The sequence below is a fragment of the Dromaius novaehollandiae genome, chromosome 9 (assembly GCF_036370855.1).
Source record: "Dromaius novaehollandiae isolate bDroNov1 chromosome 9, bDroNov1.hap1, whole genome shotgun sequence".
Taxonomy (NCBI): Eukaryota; Metazoa; Chordata; class Aves; order Casuariiformes; family Dromaiidae; genus Dromaius; species Dromaius novaehollandiae.
This window is the reverse complement of record NC_088106.1, coordinates 18,647,436-18,667,856: the sequence shown is the minus strand read 5'-3', so window position 1 is coordinate 18,667,856 and position 20,421 is coordinate 18,647,436. Positions and strand designations below refer to the sequence as shown.

Genomic DNA, 20,421 nt, shown 5'->3' with positions numbered 1-20,421 from the left:
AGTTCTGCGTAACTCCAGGGAATGGCAACCTAAGGACGGTACATGCCTGAGTGTAGTGAAGCTTAATTAAAACATGCCCTGGCATAATTTACTCTCACTCACTCATTTCCCAGGCTATATTTGTGAAGTACCACTCATCATAACAGGGAATTTGGACCGAGTATTTGTGAAACTGTTGGAAAGATAGTAATGCTAGGCTGTATTTACAGTCACTTGGCCTGAATGCTGGGGTATAGCTTACTGTCCCAAAGGCAGCTTTGGAAGAACATGTCCCTCGGAGGCACAGCTCCTACCTTTTCCCAATACCTTTTATCCCACTAGGGCTCTTAATGCTCACTACTGAGCTTGACCAGAATGAGAATTGCTAATAGCCGTTTGTAGTGGCCACGTGTCTGATAGCTGAAGCTAAAACTCGGCCTCTTCCTCTGTTGTCTTAGATCAATTCTTACCCAGCTACTGGTGGGGAGTGACTGACAGCCAGGCAAGTTTCCCACCTAAGTCATCTCTAGATCCACTTTTCCGCCATGCACAGAATACTGTGCTGGAGTGAGGATGGGGCTCATCAGCAAAGCTGGGGACTTTGAAAATAACATTGCTTTGTTAACCATGGAGCAGCATCCCCTGAGCTGTTGTTTCAGATTGTCCATGAACTCATTACCTTGTTAGTTACACTTGGATCATTTTCAAGGTATTCTTCATTCTCATGAAACTTTTAAATAGCAATGTAGATTTTGATGAAATTATGTGACCTAAGGTTCTGCACATAAATCAGCAATATCCTAATGCTGAGGAGAGCCTAGGGAGCCAGAAACATGGTTTCTCAGGTATCTGCCTGCAATTAGCGGTCGTTAGCACAGGAATATTCAAACTGTGATCAGTATAAAAGATGCTAGGCAGAATGCTGTCTTTTAGATGTTAGCAAGTGCATATAGCTGGCCAACTTAGTACAGTAGCCATTTTAAAATAATTGTAGTGTTAATGGTTAGACATATTACACTTAATTACAGGTGTTTCTGGATTTCAGGATTTAAAAGACTTTCCCGATGAAGACAGTGTGATCTCTGTTGAAAGTGTGTCTGGGTTAACTCAATGCGCAGAAGTAGCTTGGCTGAACTGAACTCCCAAGAGGAATATTTGTTGCAGCATGATTTAAAAAACTTACTGCACTATGGCTAAAGAGGGACCTGTCCCTGGAAGCAAAGAAAGAGCTTTGCTCATTGGAGGTATCTCTGTTACTGAGCAGGAATACCAGTGAGACTGATTATGAGTATTCCAAAACAAAACAAAACAAAAAATCCATAATAGTATGAGGTGCAAAGAAATATAACAGTACTTGAAAACATACTGCCTTTAATTTACCTATATGTCTCTGTGGTCATTCACAAATTACAGTTGAAGATACTTAGGCTCTCATTCTTTTTTCAATAGTAAATCAATGGATCCTTCATTTTCACTATATTGTTTTCTAGGACTCTAGAGAAAATAGGACCCAAAGGAATACAGTTGTAGAAGGCAGACTGTGCCAAGGCCAGGAGAAAACATTTAATTAAACCTCCTTTTCTAAACTGACCTTCCTTCCTCTAAACAAATCGTGAAAAGGAAATGTGTTCAAAGGAATATGAGCAAAAAAATTAAGAAAGTTCATAATAATTTATAAATATTGTATTATGGATCATCTGAAGAGTTGAACATAAGCTCTTGGCTGTTGAATTTAGAGTGTCTCAAGGACTAGCTGTGTTTCAGGAGGGAAAATGGATAAACTTGTTATACTCTTGTACTCCTATGTGGGGCTGAGAAAGGAAAGATGAGATGTATTTACTCAAAGTAAGCCTTCTATTTCATTTAGGGAGAAATGAGGAACAGTAAAGAGCAAACTTCTTCCTTTTCTTTCCCCTAAATGAACCTAGTTCATAATAAATGACTGTAAGGAGTTGTACCATCATGAGCAGAGCAGAACTTGGCAATGGAGTGCAATATTCTGACTAGACTTTTCTTAACCCAGCTGACTGCAGCTTCTTTGCCAATATCAGCTGTCAGGATGCATTCTTCCCAGACTGATGGTCAAGTTATGGGTTTTCCTTTACACATATTGCCTTCTCTGTTGCTATCCCACCAGCAGGCAGTATTAGATAGTCCATAGGTATTCACAGCACTGTAACTGGAAGAACATAGCCATTGCAGTGCTTCAGGCAGTGGGTGAAATTGAATGGGGGTGGCAGAAGGAGCAATATGGAGCAGAACCTGACAATCCTTGATATATCAAGTAATCGATCAGTAGTAGATCAGTAATCTGGAATAAGCTTTGCCTTATAGTATAATTTTGTGTCTCTGAGCTGCACAGAAAGGTGGTCCTACTAAAAGGTGGTTCCCATCCTGGTAAGATTCGAGAAGGCATTGCTCCATCTAGCATTACAATGATCATTGCACTCAGTGTTGAGTAATGCGTGAATCCAGCATTGTGCCCATAGCACAGCAGATGCTGCTAATAGAGGCTGATTTGAAAATCATGGTGACCATGATTTGTCAACATGATTTTTAACATTGCCTATGTCTTACTTTGACTGCTTTTAAGCCATTTTGCTCTTGTCCAGAGACTTCTAATTAGTACATGTTGTTGGGATTAAGCAATGGTAAGATAGGAGTCCACTTACATCACCATCTCTCCCAGAGATCCCATTCATACAGATTGACCCTACAAATACAGTCTTAAAGAAAAGATGTAATTTTCTACTAAAACTCTGATTTGACTAAGGAGAATGCATAAAGCTATCCAGATGCTATACCATATGTTGACAAATCAGAACTAAACTCTGTCAAAACCCAGAATAGGCAGATGTTTCGTAAGAAAGATTTGTATTTCATGATAAAAAACAAAAATTAAGTATTCATTCTTTTGTATAACTGGAGAATTATAGTAATGTAGGCAGCACTGTCCACATTGCCTAAAACAATATGTTACTCCTTTGATCTGAAGTGTATCTTTCCTTGTTCTTAGGTTATGGTAAAGGAAGGTTCCCACTCAGCACCTTGTGTTGAGGAGCTCTGTGGTTCAGTCATATCTTCTTCACCACATCATCCCTTGAGATTTTTAACCACAACTATTGCCTCTCTAGATAAGGCAGAATTCTTTCCAAAGCCAACAGTATTGTTTTTCTAATCAATTTGAAGGGCCTTTGCTGGGAAGCAAAAAGAACAACTTTGGAAGCTTGAAATATAGATCAAAACTGATCGAAGCTTCCCACTTGGCAGTGAAGAGCAAACCCCTGTGGCACTGTAAACTGCCTTTCCACAGTATCGCTTTAAAGGTAGCTACTTCTAGGCATGGGAATACTACCACAGAGTTTGGGAATAATGAAAAGAATATTTCTGTTACTGAAACAGTAGCACTATAATACTGGTCAATGTCATGCTGTAGCAAAAGTTGTTCCATCATGAAATTCTATCCTTTGGCAGTTTACAACCAGTTTATAAAGGGCTGGGATACACACAGAAAATTACTCTGACAGGCAGTTTTTCTTGTTGGTAGATGGACATTGGTAGATGGTCACAAGCTGTCAAGTCACGGCTCTTCACCCATTCCCCCCAACCCCCTGCCCTTGTATCCCAAATGAGATAATCTGATAAACAAACATACTTCCTTCACCTTTCCTTGCTCATTTTTAGAGATCAGAAAGATGATTCTCAGACCCTGGCATTCGGGCAATGGATTATAGAGTTGAAGGTGCTGAAGGTGCCAAAATCTTGTCGTCTTGAAGGAATAACTTCTCCATGAAATCTTTTAACTGTAGAGAGATACACAAGCATTCTCAATGACAGTGGGCTCTACTGGCTCATGTCTTTGGGGTGTCAATATGTGCTGAACACTCGTTTCCTATCCTATTCAGCTAATTTGCAATATGGAAATAGGTGGGAGGTTAGGAGTTACCAGTGTTTTGATCTTCCTACTTTAACACCATAACACTGAATAATATAATTTTATGTTTTAGATATGAGACAGTCAAATAGTTGGCTTTATTTCAAAAGCATTAGCAGCTGAGCCAGATTCTCAGAATGTTTTGGATACAGCTCTAGAATGTTTTTTTTTTTTTTTTTTTCATTTAGAAAAGAGTGCTGTAGCCATACTGCAAGGAAACCCACACAAAAGAATCCAGTCTGTTTATGTTTTATGGTGGGACTTCTAAAAGTGGAACAACAAAATCTCAGAATAAAACTGTAATCTTTTAGAAATTTACTTTGCCAAAATAGCAATATATCATACAAGTTGGTGAGAAGTCTTCCAATTAAGTCTTTCTGCAACTCCAAGTCTGATTTCTTATGTTCTGTCAGTGTTATTCAATGCAGATTTACGGTGAAAATACAGAGGGGTAATTCCTTAAGGACTATATGTTTGAGTTGGGGAATGAGTGATTCAGTCTATAAGGAATGAATGGAAGGGCCAAATGCATCCTTAAGACAACTTTGGTGGCTTCATGTTAGTGATAGAGCTCTATCTATGCATCGTCTCTAACAGATTTGTCCTTTCCTCCATGGCTTTAGATCGGGCGTAGGGAGGAGGGTTACTGCCTGCTTGACCTTTCCAAATGGCAGATTTTTTTTCATGCTGATAACAATATTGTGCCTAGTTTAGCTTCATGCTACACCCAGCCAGTCAGCATTGTTTCCCTTACAATACAGAAAAGGGTCCCCACAGCAATGACACCCTATTTACTTATCTAATCACTTCAAACAGTTAGGTCTAAGGACTTTTAATTTATAGGATATGAATCCTTTCCTCCTGTTCTTGTTATATTCATTAGACTATTTTTATAGTTAGATTTTTGTTTACACTTGACACGTTTCTGTATTTTGTGTTCGCAGAGATCACTGACTACATTAAGGTATGCTATATTTATGCCAGTGTAGTGTGAATGAATGACCAGCTGCTATTCATCATCAGAGACCATCCATGCAAAGAAGGCTTTGGAATTGTATAAGCTTGACATTTTTAGGTTTAGTTTTAGGTTTAGTCACAGGAAAATAGCTGCCAGTAGTTATAAAGCTGGAGTATGAACAGTGGAAAGAATCAGCAGAGCTTTGGGAAACCTCTGAAACTGAATCTGAAATTCTGGGCCATTTAGAAGGTAGGAAAGGCAATAGTTGAATACGGAAGAATAGTTTGGGTTCATTAATTTGATCTCCTGTGTTAGCTTTCAGATAGAAAAGTGCAATGAGGAGATGCTCGTGCTGAGAACGTGAGTTTGGACAGCCTTTGTCATCCCCACGAAACGTTGTGGTATGCCAGGCTTCTGGTGTTGGTGCTTAGAAAAAGCTGGAGTTCTGAATGCAAAGCTTAAGGTGAACTAGAGATTTTGTAGGTGAGTAACGGCATGTCATGGAGTTCAAGGGCAGCCAGACACATAGACATAGCCAGTTTGTAAAATACGTATGAAAGGCAATGACCAGAGAGACACACTATTAAAAGTTACTATTCAATGCTGCTTAGTATTTCTTCAGATCATGGAATAAAAATCTCCTTATTTACTGAAGAACTGCTGCAAAAAGATGCACAAAGTGTCTGGAAAACCCTTGACAAAGATTTTCACAGGAGGTGATGATAAACAAACAAGATCTAATACCTAGCACAACAATACTTTTATAGGACATGTTTTATTAACAGCTTTGTATTTCTTCTCTGCCTGTTAGGAGAATCCTTTATCCCCCAACCACTCTCAGATTTACTGTAAAATGTAGCTCACTACTTTTAATCAGAGTATGGGGAATGAAAGGAGACATATATCCAAAAGCATTAGCAGGTAATACTCAACATCTCTGAAGGCATATTTATTGAATACTTCAGTTTGACTGTGAACTCATGCTTAAATGGCTATCTTTGTTTTGCTGTTGATATATCATGGTATCACTCTCATACACTAATGCAGGTTTATTCATTATGTACCACAAGCCGTATGTTGTAATCCTTTCACAGGGGGAGTAGGGGATTTTTTTTTTTTTTTTTTTTTTTTACCAGTTATAACACTCAGATAAACCAAAGGATAATGTATTATTTAGAGCCAATTCTGCTCTTGGGAGTCCAGCTGATAACTGTGTGACTGTGCCTGCATGCTCAGAGGTGTTACGTTCCTGTGCCAGATAACTTAGAATATTTAAATAGGACCTGATTTTCAGAAGGGGAACACTCAGCACTTCCTGAAACTCAGTTTTTAAGGCATCTAAAAAAGGGAGACAGCTAAAATAAAAAGGAAAGTTTTGAAAATGTACGTCCTGTTCTTTTACAACAAAGTTTAAAAATATTCAGACGTTGTCAAGAATTTTAAGACTCATTTTGAAGGTTAGACTGCATAGGTAAATATATTAGTAAATGAACTGAATGATTGGTATGCATTTCTTCTAAAATTGTGTTTTGGAAATTTGAGATGTGTAAACATAAATTCTGCCATTAACAGGACAGATTTTCAGGACATTCAGAATCTTTCTTAGATCCAAGCTATAGTTTAAGTAGGAACATATCTACATATCTTTCAGTGTAATTCATTTGTTAAACTAAGGGACCTGGGACTGTGAACCTTAATAAACTTGGGTGAACTCCTGATATCCATTTAAACTTCTTTTTATAAAAGCTTTCAGCACAGCTGGCCTCTGCAGCCTTGCGAGGTAGTTAAGTGTTATTGCTGCATGAAGTGGGAAATGAAACAGAGCCCTTTTTTGGTGGCACATGGTTAGTTTTGACATATATCATATTATACGATTTGGCAACAGTTTGGAAGTGTTGTTTAAGCCATACATATTCTAGGAAGAAGTCTGGTATTTATCTGCAAGGGCACATCTTTTCTCTAAAAATGGAGTGACAGATTATATTTACATTAAGCTGAATTTTAATTTGAAAAAGAAAAACAGATCTGATGTTACTGATATGAGGAGAGGTGGAAGATTATGGAAATTCCAGATGTTATGGAAACAAATATGGACTTTTAAGAAGATTATTACTACTATTATTTAAAAATTGGTTTTTTTCCTGGCACTCTGTTGATATATGAGGAGTTTGGGTCACCATTATGAGAATTTTATAATGTAAATTACAGAGACAGTGCAATAAATCATTGAAACACAGTATAATGCTTAGAGAATAATATATGATAAGAAGGCTGTACAGATCTTGCAAACTGACTTTTCCTTTGACTAAAGCTGCAGTGCATTATGGTAGCGTAAATGGTAAATATCTTATTGTTAATTATTTGTAATTTATATTATTTTTACATATCTTTAACTTAATGGATGACAGATTTATTATTATTATTATTCTAAGCCCCAAATATGGGTAAGCTGTCAGTAATGTGTAAACTTAGGAACTTATCTCTAGGATAAGACTAACGATCAACTTTGAAGAGGTAAGAGCTGCATCTCCTGAACTACTGATAAGAATTGCAGCCTATTCTTGGCTAGAGTGGGCAGAAATTAAAATGTATGTGAATAAGATCTGGTTCATCCAAATAGTCTCAGAAGTCAGATATTCCTTTTTATTATCTGCTGAACATCTCCCATTCCATAAAATAAATTACCTTCTGGATAATCATTTTATGAGAAAACAGTTAATTGGCAATACAAGCACACTCAATTTTGGTCTTTCGTTTGCTGAATCACCACATTGTTGGCGTTTCCTGTCTCCTGATGTTGCCCCTGTATGGCAGCTCTTAGGTGACACAGGGAATCCCATATCCGATGTAGTCATTGTGAACTTAATGCAACCATTGATACATTTTTCATTTCCTGTGAGTACTTACTTAATTTTGACATGTGAATAACTTTATATCTAGTTGTTAAATTAACTGATCCAGCACTATGCTTTGGATGTGGACAGCAGTGGTGAATCAGTTTCTCTGAAGCACTGGGGAATCACTCCAGAAGTGGTATCAAACTGCCCTGGGATGGTGTCCGATGCAAATTCACATTGACTGAACACTTGAGGGCTCGTGTGAAACCAGTCTCTCCTGTACTCATAGACATAGGTGCAGCATTTCACTGGCTTCATCTCTTTTGTCTGTAATTGATGACATCCAACCCATTTCATGGGGACTCTTCACAGACAGTCATATTTTTGTACACATAATAGTCTCCCTTTATTCGCGAGCTGACCCCTCCCAACTACAATCTTTCTCTCCAAACTTGGTAGAAAAGACGGGAGTAGGTGCAGCTCTGAACTACCGTTTAGGCAGAGCTGCAAACATACTGGGGACTGTGCCCCAAGCAAGGTGGTGTAATTGGGAGGAACCCAATAGCGCTCTCAACAAACCCATGTCTGCTAGGATCCAGTCAGGTATTAATTGGTATCAATTACCATCACATTTGATACAATTACTTGGCAAAATTGCTTACTTAAGATTAAGATGACAAATGCTGGTAGCTAAGGTCAGAATTCCATATAGGGGTGTAATAAATATAAAAGATGGTTAAAAATATTCACTAGAAAGATAAAGCAGGGCATCAAAATATATTTTTAATTAAAAATACCTGTTTATATCTTTATCTTAGTTTGACCATGCATCTGCAGTGTATGAAGCTGTGTGTTTTGGTGTCAAGAAATTAAGTGGGAACTTAACACCTTTATACTACAAAAATCTATGTCCCAGTTACTAAAACAAATTCTTTGGCTACTAAATCTGCCTTGTAGATCTGCTGGGGTTCAGAAGGCATACTGAAAGACATGAGCATTTCAGACCAATAATGGCTGTCTACTTTGGTGTCTTTGATACTTTACCCACCTGTACGATAGATATTAAGATGAATATGCTTATATTTAGTAGTATGAATAGTTTGTACGAAAGTCAACCCCTCATTTGTACTTTTGCAGATCTTTCCACCTCTGGGGAGTCCTAAGTAGCAGAAGAAATGCCATTGTATCCAATGAAATTGCTTTCAGTAGCGAAAGCACTTGGCAATGATCACTTAAAACTGAATTTCCTAAAGAGCTAGATAAGGACATGCATCTAATGACCTAAGTGTGTTGGTAGACTAGACACATGACTGCTACCCCCACCTCCTTTTTCCCATACTCTATTCTCAAAATTATTTCTTCATCTCCTATTTTAGTAATCCAAAGAGATTCGGTCCACGAGATTGAAGGAGAATATTCCTCCTCAGCCACATTTTTTGTTGCTGTACAGAGCAACCCTGTAGCTGACCGTCAGGAAAACTGGCAAAGCTCAGAAAGATGGCTTGTACTGGTGGAGCATATCCAAATGGCAAAGAACTTGATTGACATTATGGGACGTAAGAGAGAAATCATGAGAAAAATCAAATTATCAAGGAAATATAAAGCTCCCACATTGCATATAGATGCCTGCATTTAATGTTTATACAGTAAATCTGTATGCTAGTCCTTTGTCTGCAAGCTTTTATCTATGCTCTTTGTTGAAGCTCCAATTTAGTTATCTTCAGCTAGTGTTTTATAGCAGCAGTCTGACATGAAGGCTTGTTAAACAGACATCACTTTGTAAACAAGCAAAGCATATGCTATATATATAATAAATGATAAGGATTTGTGAATTACAACCCTGTATTGGTGCTGAGGTTTTCTTTGGTGACATTAGAAACCATGGCAGTGAATCCTGAATAGATTATGAAGTAACCAGATCTCAGCAATAGCATTAGACTTATTACCCAAAGCAGGGTTTCAAAAAAAAAGCACACTGGGCAGGACACTGTATTAAAATTAAACACTCTTCATCCCAGCTTCCTATTTCCCTCTCTTTTCTCATTTAACCTCCCATGTCATTCATTGTCATTCATGAATACACAGTGATTATGAAGTAATTTAAAAAATAATGCCGTGAAGGAGCATATATAAAACAATGAGTAATAATTAATCAATGGCTGAATGATACACCAATGCAAGTAGATTTTCTAGTATATTAACATGTATATCTTCTAACTGGACAGGTGTGTAAATAGTGTGTCCTTCACTGTCATTGGAAATCTCTGTGTGATGGTTCCTTGAACTTTGGGTTTCTCAGCCTCCCAAACTGCAGCTGCAGGAAAGGTAGAAGACTACAGTATGTGTTCTTTTGGTCTGCCTGCAAACTCTAAACAGCTCATTCATTTGAGGAAGGATTGTGTAACACATAATGACAAACACTCTGCGAGCATCCACATAAAACAGAAAATCCCCATGTCTCTCTTAGAATTTGTCAGAGTTTCTGGCATTTTACAGGAGCAATGTAAATTAAGAAGTGGTTCATATTAAATTCTTTACACAAAGGAAAGTAACTGGCTCACATGTCTTTGAGAAGGAGCTTACAATTTTTTTTCTGGTCTGCCCTGCGGCAGACAGTAGTTTGTTTTCTCCCAGCTCAGAGCTGAATCACTGAATTACGGTGTTCAGGTCTGTGACACAGCCTCTGCAAAGGAAGGCAGTGTTCTTAGCAACTAACTCGGTTTTGGTATCATGCAGTCATAATATGTGAACTGAGAGAATAAATAATGGTGTATAAAAATATTCTCTGGGCTGAATGTTCATATGTGCTGGTATGTCCTATCAGATAAAGTCAAATCAAATCAAAGTAGAAATAATATATTGTAGGGGCTAACAGAATTAACATTCAGTGAAAGTACATCTTGCATTCCTGATTAAAAATCCCATTTGCAATTATGAATAAACAAAATTAAATAAATGTTTTCTTCCTTTCTACAGTTGATAAAGAACACACACACACAGACTCACACTCTTACCCCTAGAGAATGCCAACAGATTCCACTATCATCTTCCACCAAGCTGTGCAAGCATGTTTCTTGCATATTTGCTTTCTGTGCTTTTGTGTTATGAAAGTGTGAATGTGATATTTTCAGAAATACATTATTTATGATGTTTGTGTAATCTCTTCAGCAGTAAGGAGAACATTGCTAACAATTACTCATAGCATTTATAAAGAATGGTAATGAAACAGACTCTTAGGAATCAAGGATGGATCTGACCTAGGTCCAAACCCGTAACAAGCTTGAGAAGAACCTGTTTCTTGTGGCCTGTAGTTACTGCTATCGGGTGGGATCCATACCTACTTGACCTTAGCAAGTATTCAAAGCCAAACACTAGCTTTGTGCTTGTAAAACTCTCTATAAAAAAGCATAGAAGTAGGCCTTAAAAAGCTGTATGAATTTAGTGATTGAGCATACTGAGTTCATTGTGTTTTGATAGTTAATATTTTAAAGAGAGTACTAACCTGATCTGAAGCCACGTGAGCATTGGTGTTGTGCCCCCGCCGAACACCCAGACTGTGAAAAATACAACAAGTAGTGCTGTTGTAAACATCATTTGTTTTGGTTGGGATTCTGTGTCTCGAATAGCCAGCGCAAATGCTATTGCACCGCGTAAACCTAGAAAAAAAAGACAAACAAACTTAATGTGATGGAGGAACAAAATGTACCTCTTTCCAGCCCAAACCCTATTCCAAGGGCAGAGGAAATTTTCAGACCATGATCATCTTTGTCACAGATGCTAAATCCTGCTTAATTGATAGCATGGTGTTTAATGCATATATAATCAACTTTGCAAAAGCGGACAATGAAACCACCCTGACAGTCACATAATAATCACACACTTGTTTTACATCCACTGAATTCTTTGTCTTGAATAATTTCCAATTAAGTAATAATCTGGGCTTTATGCTTGTTAAAAAAAGAAATCTATTCCATTTGCAGTTTCACTCACTTCAGTGGGACTATTCATGAGATAAAGTATAAGTGAGGAAGGGTGCTGGGATCATAATCTGTGCCCAAATAGGTTACCCATTTCTCGCTTGAAGCAATAGAAAATTTCATCTCTTTAATATCTTTCTGTGTGCTGAGAATGGTCATAAAAATCATGATTTAAGAAACAGTGAATAGTTTTTAAATAATGGTTTCAAGTATTTGAAAAGGGGATTCATGATAACTGTAAATTTTTAGCTCTAAGTTAGTGTAGTAGAATTATTACAGTAATTGTAAAATTATACACCTACAGAGACCAAAAAAGCTACAAAAGTGTAGAAAAAGCTAACAGTGAGTTAAAAAAAAGGCCCCATAGGTAGTAATTAGCTAACTAAATAGGTCCTCACAGGGTGACACAAAAAAAAGGGGAAAAAAGCCCTCCACTATTTCTGTATGCATAACATAATATATGCTTTTCATTTATACATTTAAATTTTCTGTATTGTTTTCTAAAAAAAACCCACAGAATAAGTGTAGAAAACTGTAGAGAGTGAAGTCATTACATGTGTACAATACACACTGAATCCAAAAGGTACTTTGCAAATATCAAGAGATTAAACCTAATAATTAAACCTCTTGTAAGGCACTGATGGTTTATGCAGAATCATTTAATCAGCTGCTAAAAGCAGCTATTTTTGGAGTAGAACACTGAGGCTCTTTAAGAGCACAGAGCCAGAATGTGAAATATTTTGTATAGACGATGGACACTTTATTCACAGAAAGCAATTTGTGCAAGCAAGCAGCAAGCAGACTATAGTTACACCAGCTGAAATGGATCAGCGGCAGCAGGTTTAATATCCCTGCTTTTATGAAAAAGACACAGAAGTCAACAAGTAGGCTTTCCCTTCCTTTGCTTCTATTTATCAGACACCTCTAAGGATGCTCATGGTTTACTGTTCTCTCATGGGAAGAACTATCAGCTCATTTTAAACATGTATCTGTAGGACAGAATGAGCCACTACTGAAGCTGTTTTTTTGCATCGGTTACAGTGGTAATCTAGAGGACTAGCTCAGATAAAATGCTTAAATTCTAGGTGGCTGCAATTAGATAGAAAACAACACTGCTTTTGATAATGGCTGCACAAGTGTCAATGCAATATTAAATTTAGAACATCTCTTTTGGGAACAGGGAGTGTTAAAAAAAGAGTTGGCAATTAATGTGCTATTAAGAACCTCCACTCCTTGAGGGCTGGACCTAGTTGTTTCTTCAGTTTTGTGAAATATTGAATACCTTCATTGTGTCTTTTATTTGTAAAGGCTCAGCAGGCTCTATAAGTGCTGATTCAGCCTCAGATAAAATGTATCTGAAATAAGAGGAACAAACAAGCAAAGCGTATACTTCCAGCTAAAGCAGTGGGAAGCAAGTGAATATAGCCTAAAATGTAAAGACTCATCAGGAATCAAGGACCACAATCCTAGCGTATCAAAATATCTTCCAGGTAACAATACAAATGAAAGAAGGGAATTTTTAACAACCTCAGAAGATGATATGACACAGAAATAGTCTGCAGATAAGGAAGGGAAGGAAATTTCCTTATGGAAAAATACCAACAAATAGCAATGGAAGGACTGACCCCTGTGTACGTTGGTACCTCAGCTGCAGCCAGGAGAGGCTCAAAGGAGAAAAGTGCTCCAAGCAGCCATTAGCAGAGATTCTCGCACCTCATCTGTCAGAGCTTTGCTGCACTGACAGCAGCTCTCTGTCTCTGTTGTGACCCATTGATCCTTTTGGCTCTATCACAGATTTCCTACCAGATTTACCTGCTAGTTGTGCCAGCCTTTAGGAATTCCTCTTTAAGAAATATTCTTTCATATAGGGGGCACCAAGCAAAGGCACCCAAGGGCAAAGCTTCAGAGGCCCGCAGGGTAGATAAGGTGTGTCCTATTGCCATCATCCCTCATTTGCTTGTGCTCCACACAACCACATCACCCCGAAACAGTTCTGAGGAGAACCACGGAGGGCAGTAGAGGTAGCGTGGGGAGAATCTGCCAGGAAAGGAGACCTTCTCTATGTAGACCTGGGGCTTTAGTTTCAGTGGCAGTTCTCCCCTCTTTTTCTTCCTTGCTTTATTTTCTGTTTAGCTGTTTTCTTTTTGTATCTATCTTTTTGGAAAATTTCACCTGACACTCCCCACCACCATGTATATGAGTGTGCATTTGTAAACGCCTGCACAACAGCTGCTGGTGCACAGGCCGCTCTTTCCGTTTTTCTTCTGCCTTTCTGTTCCTCCCTTTCAGACTCCACTGCTGCTGCAAGGCCTTATATTAACAGCAACTACCCCTGCAGCATTGTGTCCCACAAGCCTCTCACTGGCTGATTTATATGTTGGAGAGAAGGGAAAAGTGCAAAAAAGGTAAATAGAGACACTGGAAGAAGAGTGGAAGGTGCGATACTTTAAGTCTGAAATAGCGCTTACTCTACTCCTGTGGCAGTGATGCTCAAATATCAAACATGTTATTGCTATTAATAAATCCATCCAGATCTATTTAGTTTCCTTCTAATTTTTTTACCGGTTAAAGGCATCATATCAGGGTCTGAATGAACTGAGGCATTTTTTCATGCAGCATAGACTCCTAGGGTAGTGTGTTAGATCCCTTATAATTTAAAACATAAAATATTTCTTTTTCACATGAGCAGAGTCTGCTGGTCTGATCATTTTAGCTGATGTTAAACTTAATTTGACAAGCTTAGGCTTAATTATAAAAGGACTAATCTAGTTTTGATTCACAATGGGCCTAGAAACCTAGCAGAACTGGAATTTTATCAGAGATCATGATTAAACCCTGTTGTAAAAGCGAATCCATCCTCTGTAATGTGTTGTTAGAGGAGTGACATAAACAGATGAAGAATGTAATAAATCAAAATGCTACATAATCCCCTTCCAGGCCTAACTCTTCCACATTTCCTCATACGTATTAATACTCCTTAAGAAATAGCACTTGATGACTTCAGTAGAATTCTTGGCAGAGTAATATATTCTCAAATGCTAATCAGCAAAGTACTTGCCTGATCTTAACTGCTTTTTTTCCAGACTTTGATATTCATGGTGACTATGGCAGTAAAACTTAATCAAGACAATAATAAATATTGGGTGTATTTGGAAATGACAAGGCTGAAAGCAAAACCAAACCCAAATTCTCCATTTTGTACATCTTAGCGTGGTAGGCTAGGGTGAGCGAAGTCCAGTTTTCCCCATGACCTCCTATCTTTTAGAACCCGATGCTATAGGAAAACATTGCTGCAAAAGGTGTGCAGATCTGCAGGCAATAAGCCTGTGCCTCCCAAGCTCAAATTCAGTGTCCTGTTTGCCCATATCAGAACTGACTTTCTCTTCTGGCAGTCACTGTTTCATCTGTGTATTACTCTACACACTGTGATCAGTTCATAGTAAATTAGAACACTATTGGTAACTGAGCACAAATCTTAATGCACATTACAAGTACAATTACATGGAAAAATCCACGTCTTACATGGGTTGTGAAGTTTGCAGCTGATAGCAGTGGGAGAAGCAGTCTTTTTTGCCCTAATTGCACATTATGCCATTTTGTTGTTTGGAAGTGTTGTAAAGACATTTCTCTCCACAAAATACAGTATTTCTTTGAAACCAGTTAAAAGTTACTTTTCTGACTATTTTAACGTTTAGATTTTAGGAGCTTTCCGTACTGCCATTTTCAGTTCTCAGCTGACAGATTGTATTGGAAACCTAATGTGCAAGTGAGAGTTCTCACCTCCAGCTATTGGCTGCAGGCTACTTCTAGTTCTGTGGAGAATGAAATTTCACTGGAGAAAATGAGGATGGAAAAGTTAAAGAATAAGATATATTTTAGATTTTTTTAATCCATTCTTTATCTGATGGAAAATAAAAGCAAAAACAGGGCCCAGAAGCTAGATAACTAACGACACAAAGCTTTTTACTCCTAGACTTTTGAACTGAATCCAGTTCACGCGGGTGTCTAGTTGGCCACCTTCTAGCTGTATTACAGTGATGTACATATGCATTCTACGCTGCTAACAATTTGAGATGAGCAGGTGGCCTGAAAACCAGTTCCTAATGGATGTCTGTCATCATCTCTCCCTACAATCTAGCTGGTATTAACTGAATTTTCACTGGCAGCTTTTAGCAGAAGGATTGAATAGATATAGAAGTGAACTACTGTGTTCATGCTCCAGAGACATGGAATTATTAAGGCATAAATGAGGCACCCTGATGAGGAGTATTCCTGATGAGGAAGCTTGAAACATGGCCCATTGTATTCTGCTTGTTATGTGGTTAAATAGATCAGTGTATATCCAGGCTGTCAATCAAGAACCTTTATCCATCAAAATTGGAATAGATTTTTCATATAAAAAGCAAGAAAAAGAAAGGAAGTGCTGACTTTCTCATTTTACAAAATGATTTTATAAATGGCATTGTGGGATCTGTATTTCTGTCTTTCAGTGAATAAATGTTCTCAGTTTATAAGCAAAAGAGTTTTTTCTAACTAGGATCAGAAAGTCAAGTGGAGATATTTCTAGCTTGTACATGTCCAAAAATACAGTTTCCAGCTGAGATTTAACAGTTCAGTGGATGATGCACAAATCAGAGTAGAACATAGCTCCCTCTCCTGGAATGTTTTTGGTCCTACATTGCTACTAATAGTTAAAAATCAGTAAAACCTTAATTTAGAAAGTAAAACAATCAGATATCAGGCTGGAATGTATGCAAAATAGGTTTGGGAATAAAAGTCTGCTAGCGTCATGTTTCAAAATATAACCGTTCTTGAAATTAAGAACTGCCAAAGACCACGTCTGATCTGTGAGTATCAGTACTAGCACCTTCAAAGCTGGATATTTATTTCCTTGTATGTAAGCATACTGCCTAGGATACTACAAGTGCCTCTAAAACAACCCAATATAAAAATAGAATATTCCCAAATTGGCATGGAAGTGTGGAGACAGATGAGGGACAATGGGTTGAAAGAGTAGTTTCCTGGGCAATAGGTTTCCAAACAGATAATTAAAATAGGTCCATAGCACAGTGAAGTTGATGAGAATATGCCCATTTGCTTGCATGGCTTTGAAGAGACTATGCTGAGTTTTAATTCTATGTCAGGTGTTAAACATGGATAGGAAAAGTAGCAGAATAGCACTTACCCGAAAACATCATCATGTGCTGAAAGTTCCTGGGAATCTTTTGTTTTCGACCCAAGTTCAAAAGGAAAGAAAGTGGATATATGTTGCATGCTCTTGCTATGAAAACTGCCACCTAGAATGTAAGATGTTGAGGAAAATGGTGGAGGAACTACTGACAAAAATGGAGCTAACTCAGTGTTTCTCTAAAGTTAGCTTAAAAATGTAATTAAAATACATATAAGATTATCTCACTTCATATTTTACATATCACATTCCTTCTGATTCCAATTTCATTATAAAACTGCAGTGGCAGAGATTGTCTCTCCAGACATCCTAGTTTTAAATTCATCATTATATATTCCACTTCAGTCGCTCTACTTCTACTCATCACATTTGTATCACATGTGACTTCATCTTCAGTCTTTCAGTAAAATACCCGTCATCAATTGCAGAGATGGCATTATCTCCTTCAGCAGCAATTTGCAAAGAATCAATGTGCTTTTGGACATGATTACTTTCTTATTTCCTGACAATTCATATTGTCTATATCCCGCGCCCTTTGCTTTTTTTTTTCTTTTCTTTTTTTCTTTGGAGATTTTTAGAAAGGAGTTCTTTATTACTCCTCTCTGGAGCTATCACAAAAGCTGCCTTAATTAGAAGCATGGGGCTATTTCAGATTAAAAAAAAGACAATCGTAACTCCTTATAGGCACTTTTAGCGAGCTCCATCCTCCCCTTGTCTTGTGACTCTTTGGGCTCAGTTACGGCTCTAAGGGCCTGGACTTGCTGTGCATTGTAGCACAGAGGAAGCCCTTGAGTGGCAACATCTGGATGTATCATACCTGCAGGGCCAGGAGCTGGCTTAAAGCTCCTGTGGACTTGGGATAAGCCACACATTAGCTGTGCTTGCTTCACCTGTGGATTGTGTGCCCTGTGTTCTCTGGTCTGGTGCAACCTGCTGTGGCCTGGTGGCTCACAGTGAGAGGAGACCACAGATCTGGGCCCCCGCACTGCTCTGCACACAGCCTCCCACCTGGGCTGTTGAGTGCTGCTCTCACACTTAGCTGTCCTCCCTGCTAGGAGTGCAGGACGCAATACTGGACTTGCTGCATGGTGGTGGCAGCGAGCAATAGGCTCCTAGGGTCCTCTCTGCCCTCTGTAACAACCTGTAGCCAAGGGAGCTGTGGTGCAATTCTTCTTATTCTTTTGGAAAGTGCATGTAAAAATTACTGCGGGTCAACTATGATCCCAACTTTCAAAGCTACTACAGTTCACCAAAAAGTGATAAGCAAAGGGCTGCTGCTCTGAGCCAAAAAAATTCAGTGTGAACTGTCAGAATGAAAAAAATTGAGACCACTGTACAAGTAAGCCACAGGCTTTGCTGAGAAAACACGGCAGAATTAAAGACAGTCTCTTTTTCCTACTCATCTCTGAGGCACTCTTGATGACATAAATAATTCCACGTACACTGGAGATATCAAATACAAGGAAGGTAAGCTCTAGACAATGCAGGACTGTTTGCTTTTTAAGGACTTACTATCGTTCAAATAGCTTTGGGAGAGTTCTGCTTACTGCACGTAATTATTTGGAGGCAGCTCTACAGTTTGTAGATCTGCGCTGGCTCTGGACGAGCAAAAAGATTTTCTGCACCTGCAGATGTCCGCACAGATGTGCCCCAACACACATCCCAATTTCCCACCCCAGCCTGAAACCTAATATCAAGCCCAGTGGCAGAAATTCCCTCCTTGGTTTAAAGCTATTTGCCTTGCAGTGTATCTGCAAAATAGCAGCTGCCAAAAGACCGCTCACTCACATACATTGAGCCAGATATTGATGTACACGTAATGGAGACGGTTCTCTTTGGACCTCACAAAAAATTGATTTTTAGCATTTAAGAAACTGGTGGGTTTCCTCATTGTCAAATTTGCTCACATGGAGCATGCATTCTTTATACATAGATATAAAAATATATATACACACACGCATACATATATAGTTATTTGAAGCAAAGGATACAAATGCACCAAATATAAACAAAGCATTGAAGATATGATTTTGGAAGGTAAATAGAGCAAGTCCCATGTAGCAGAAGATGACATTCTCAGCCAGGAAATTCATGAACTCGAACAACTTAAACAAGAGAGAAAGAACATAGTTATGACTCATGTCTAGAACTAACTTCTGTTTGTCACAAAGTTAATCAAAGATATTAGCTTGGAATACAGAATAGTTGGATAAAAGGAACAGAAATCTTATATATTTCAAGGATGGATTTTAAAACTGTTTAATTTATTATACAGTGTATGTGGCATCTTTGATAGTGCTTTTAGCTTTAAAATCATGGTTACTTGCAAGTTTTTCGCTTGTTTGCGTATGAAAGCTTAACACAGATAACTGGTAAAATATATAAAGAGCACATAAGTTATACAAGCCTCAATGCAAATTGCAAAGAAGCTGAGAGAAGAACTGAACTTCACTTAAGTTTACACAGCTGAACCTGGGAAATGGGTCAGATCCTGATTACAGAAGTGCCTGTGCACAAAACAGTGATGGCTATGTGCCCCTGCCAAGAGAGGAAAAATCTTCCTCAGTGGATTTTTAAGAACCTGTGCCTTTAAAATATAACATTGTCTTTTTTATTTTCATGAATATTATCCTGTAGATAATTCTTATTGCACTACATGGATATCAGTATCAATTACTCATTTCAAATGCATCTATTTAAGATACCATTTAAACACATTATATAAGTATGCCTAAGATATATCATTATGAAAGGATTTCTTGTGTGAAAAAAGACAAATAAAACCAAAACATCCGTTTGCCTTGAGGGGATGCTCTTGATTGAGTTTGTAGATGATTATATAAAAAGTAATATAAAAGATAAATTTTCATATTAGCCACACCTGGAAAAAATCAATCATTGCTACCAAGTAACTACAGAGGAGTGAAGATGAGGACTTTACTCTTCTGAAGTCACTTCTGGGCTCAGGAGTCTATGCTAACAAATCCTGATACAGAATTAGGACCTAATTTTGTCAAGTCTGTCTACAAACAGTCATAAATTGCTCTGTCAGGAATGTTACTATGGAGATATTTCTCTTCATTTTCAGTAGGGCTTATGTATTTTTTGTAATATGTTTGTGCTTCTAAAAATAAATATCCAATAACAGTCACTAAGCTCTAACAAAGGAAAAATGAGAGCTGTCAGAAACATTATTTAAAACAAATTTTAGAGGCAAAATGGCATAGCACGCAGCAGCATAGGGGAAGGTATTTGGACCCCATGGCAGCGCCATCCCCAGCGCGCATTCCATGGTCGCCGTTATCTGCTGCACTGCTGAACAGCAAAATTACCATAAAACAAAACACAGGAAATATTTGCATTTTAGAAGACTTAAATTTTATAATGAGAGAAACCAGATGTCAAACCAGACTCAAATTATGGAATCTTCCGCCCGTAGCAATCACTATGATAACTCTTTGCATTTCCATTTTGGGCGCAAACACCATCCCAGCTCTTTGTTGGTATGTCATGTGACACATTTTTCTAATGCTTTGAACAGTCTATCA

The 20,421-nt window shown here is 38.1% G+C and overlaps 1 protein-coding gene across 1 annotated transcript in view; it reads right to left on the bottom strand.

The window, feature by feature from the left end:
* The window catches only part of SLC9A9 (solute carrier family 9 member A9), a 219,940-nt gene that overhangs the window by 85,723 nt on the left and 113,796 nt on the right, over positions 1–20,421 (bottom strand). The window contains exons 10-12 of the mRNA XM_064516842.1: positions 18,865–18,978; positions 16,871–16,982; positions 11,211–11,364 (exon numbers count right to left, since the gene is read on the bottom strand). Coding sequence (XP_064372912.1) covers positions 11,211–11,364; positions 16,871–16,982; positions 18,865–18,978 — 380 coding nt within the window. The remainder of the gene's footprint in view (positions 1–11,210; positions 11,365–16,870; positions 16,983–18,864; positions 18,979–20,421) is intronic.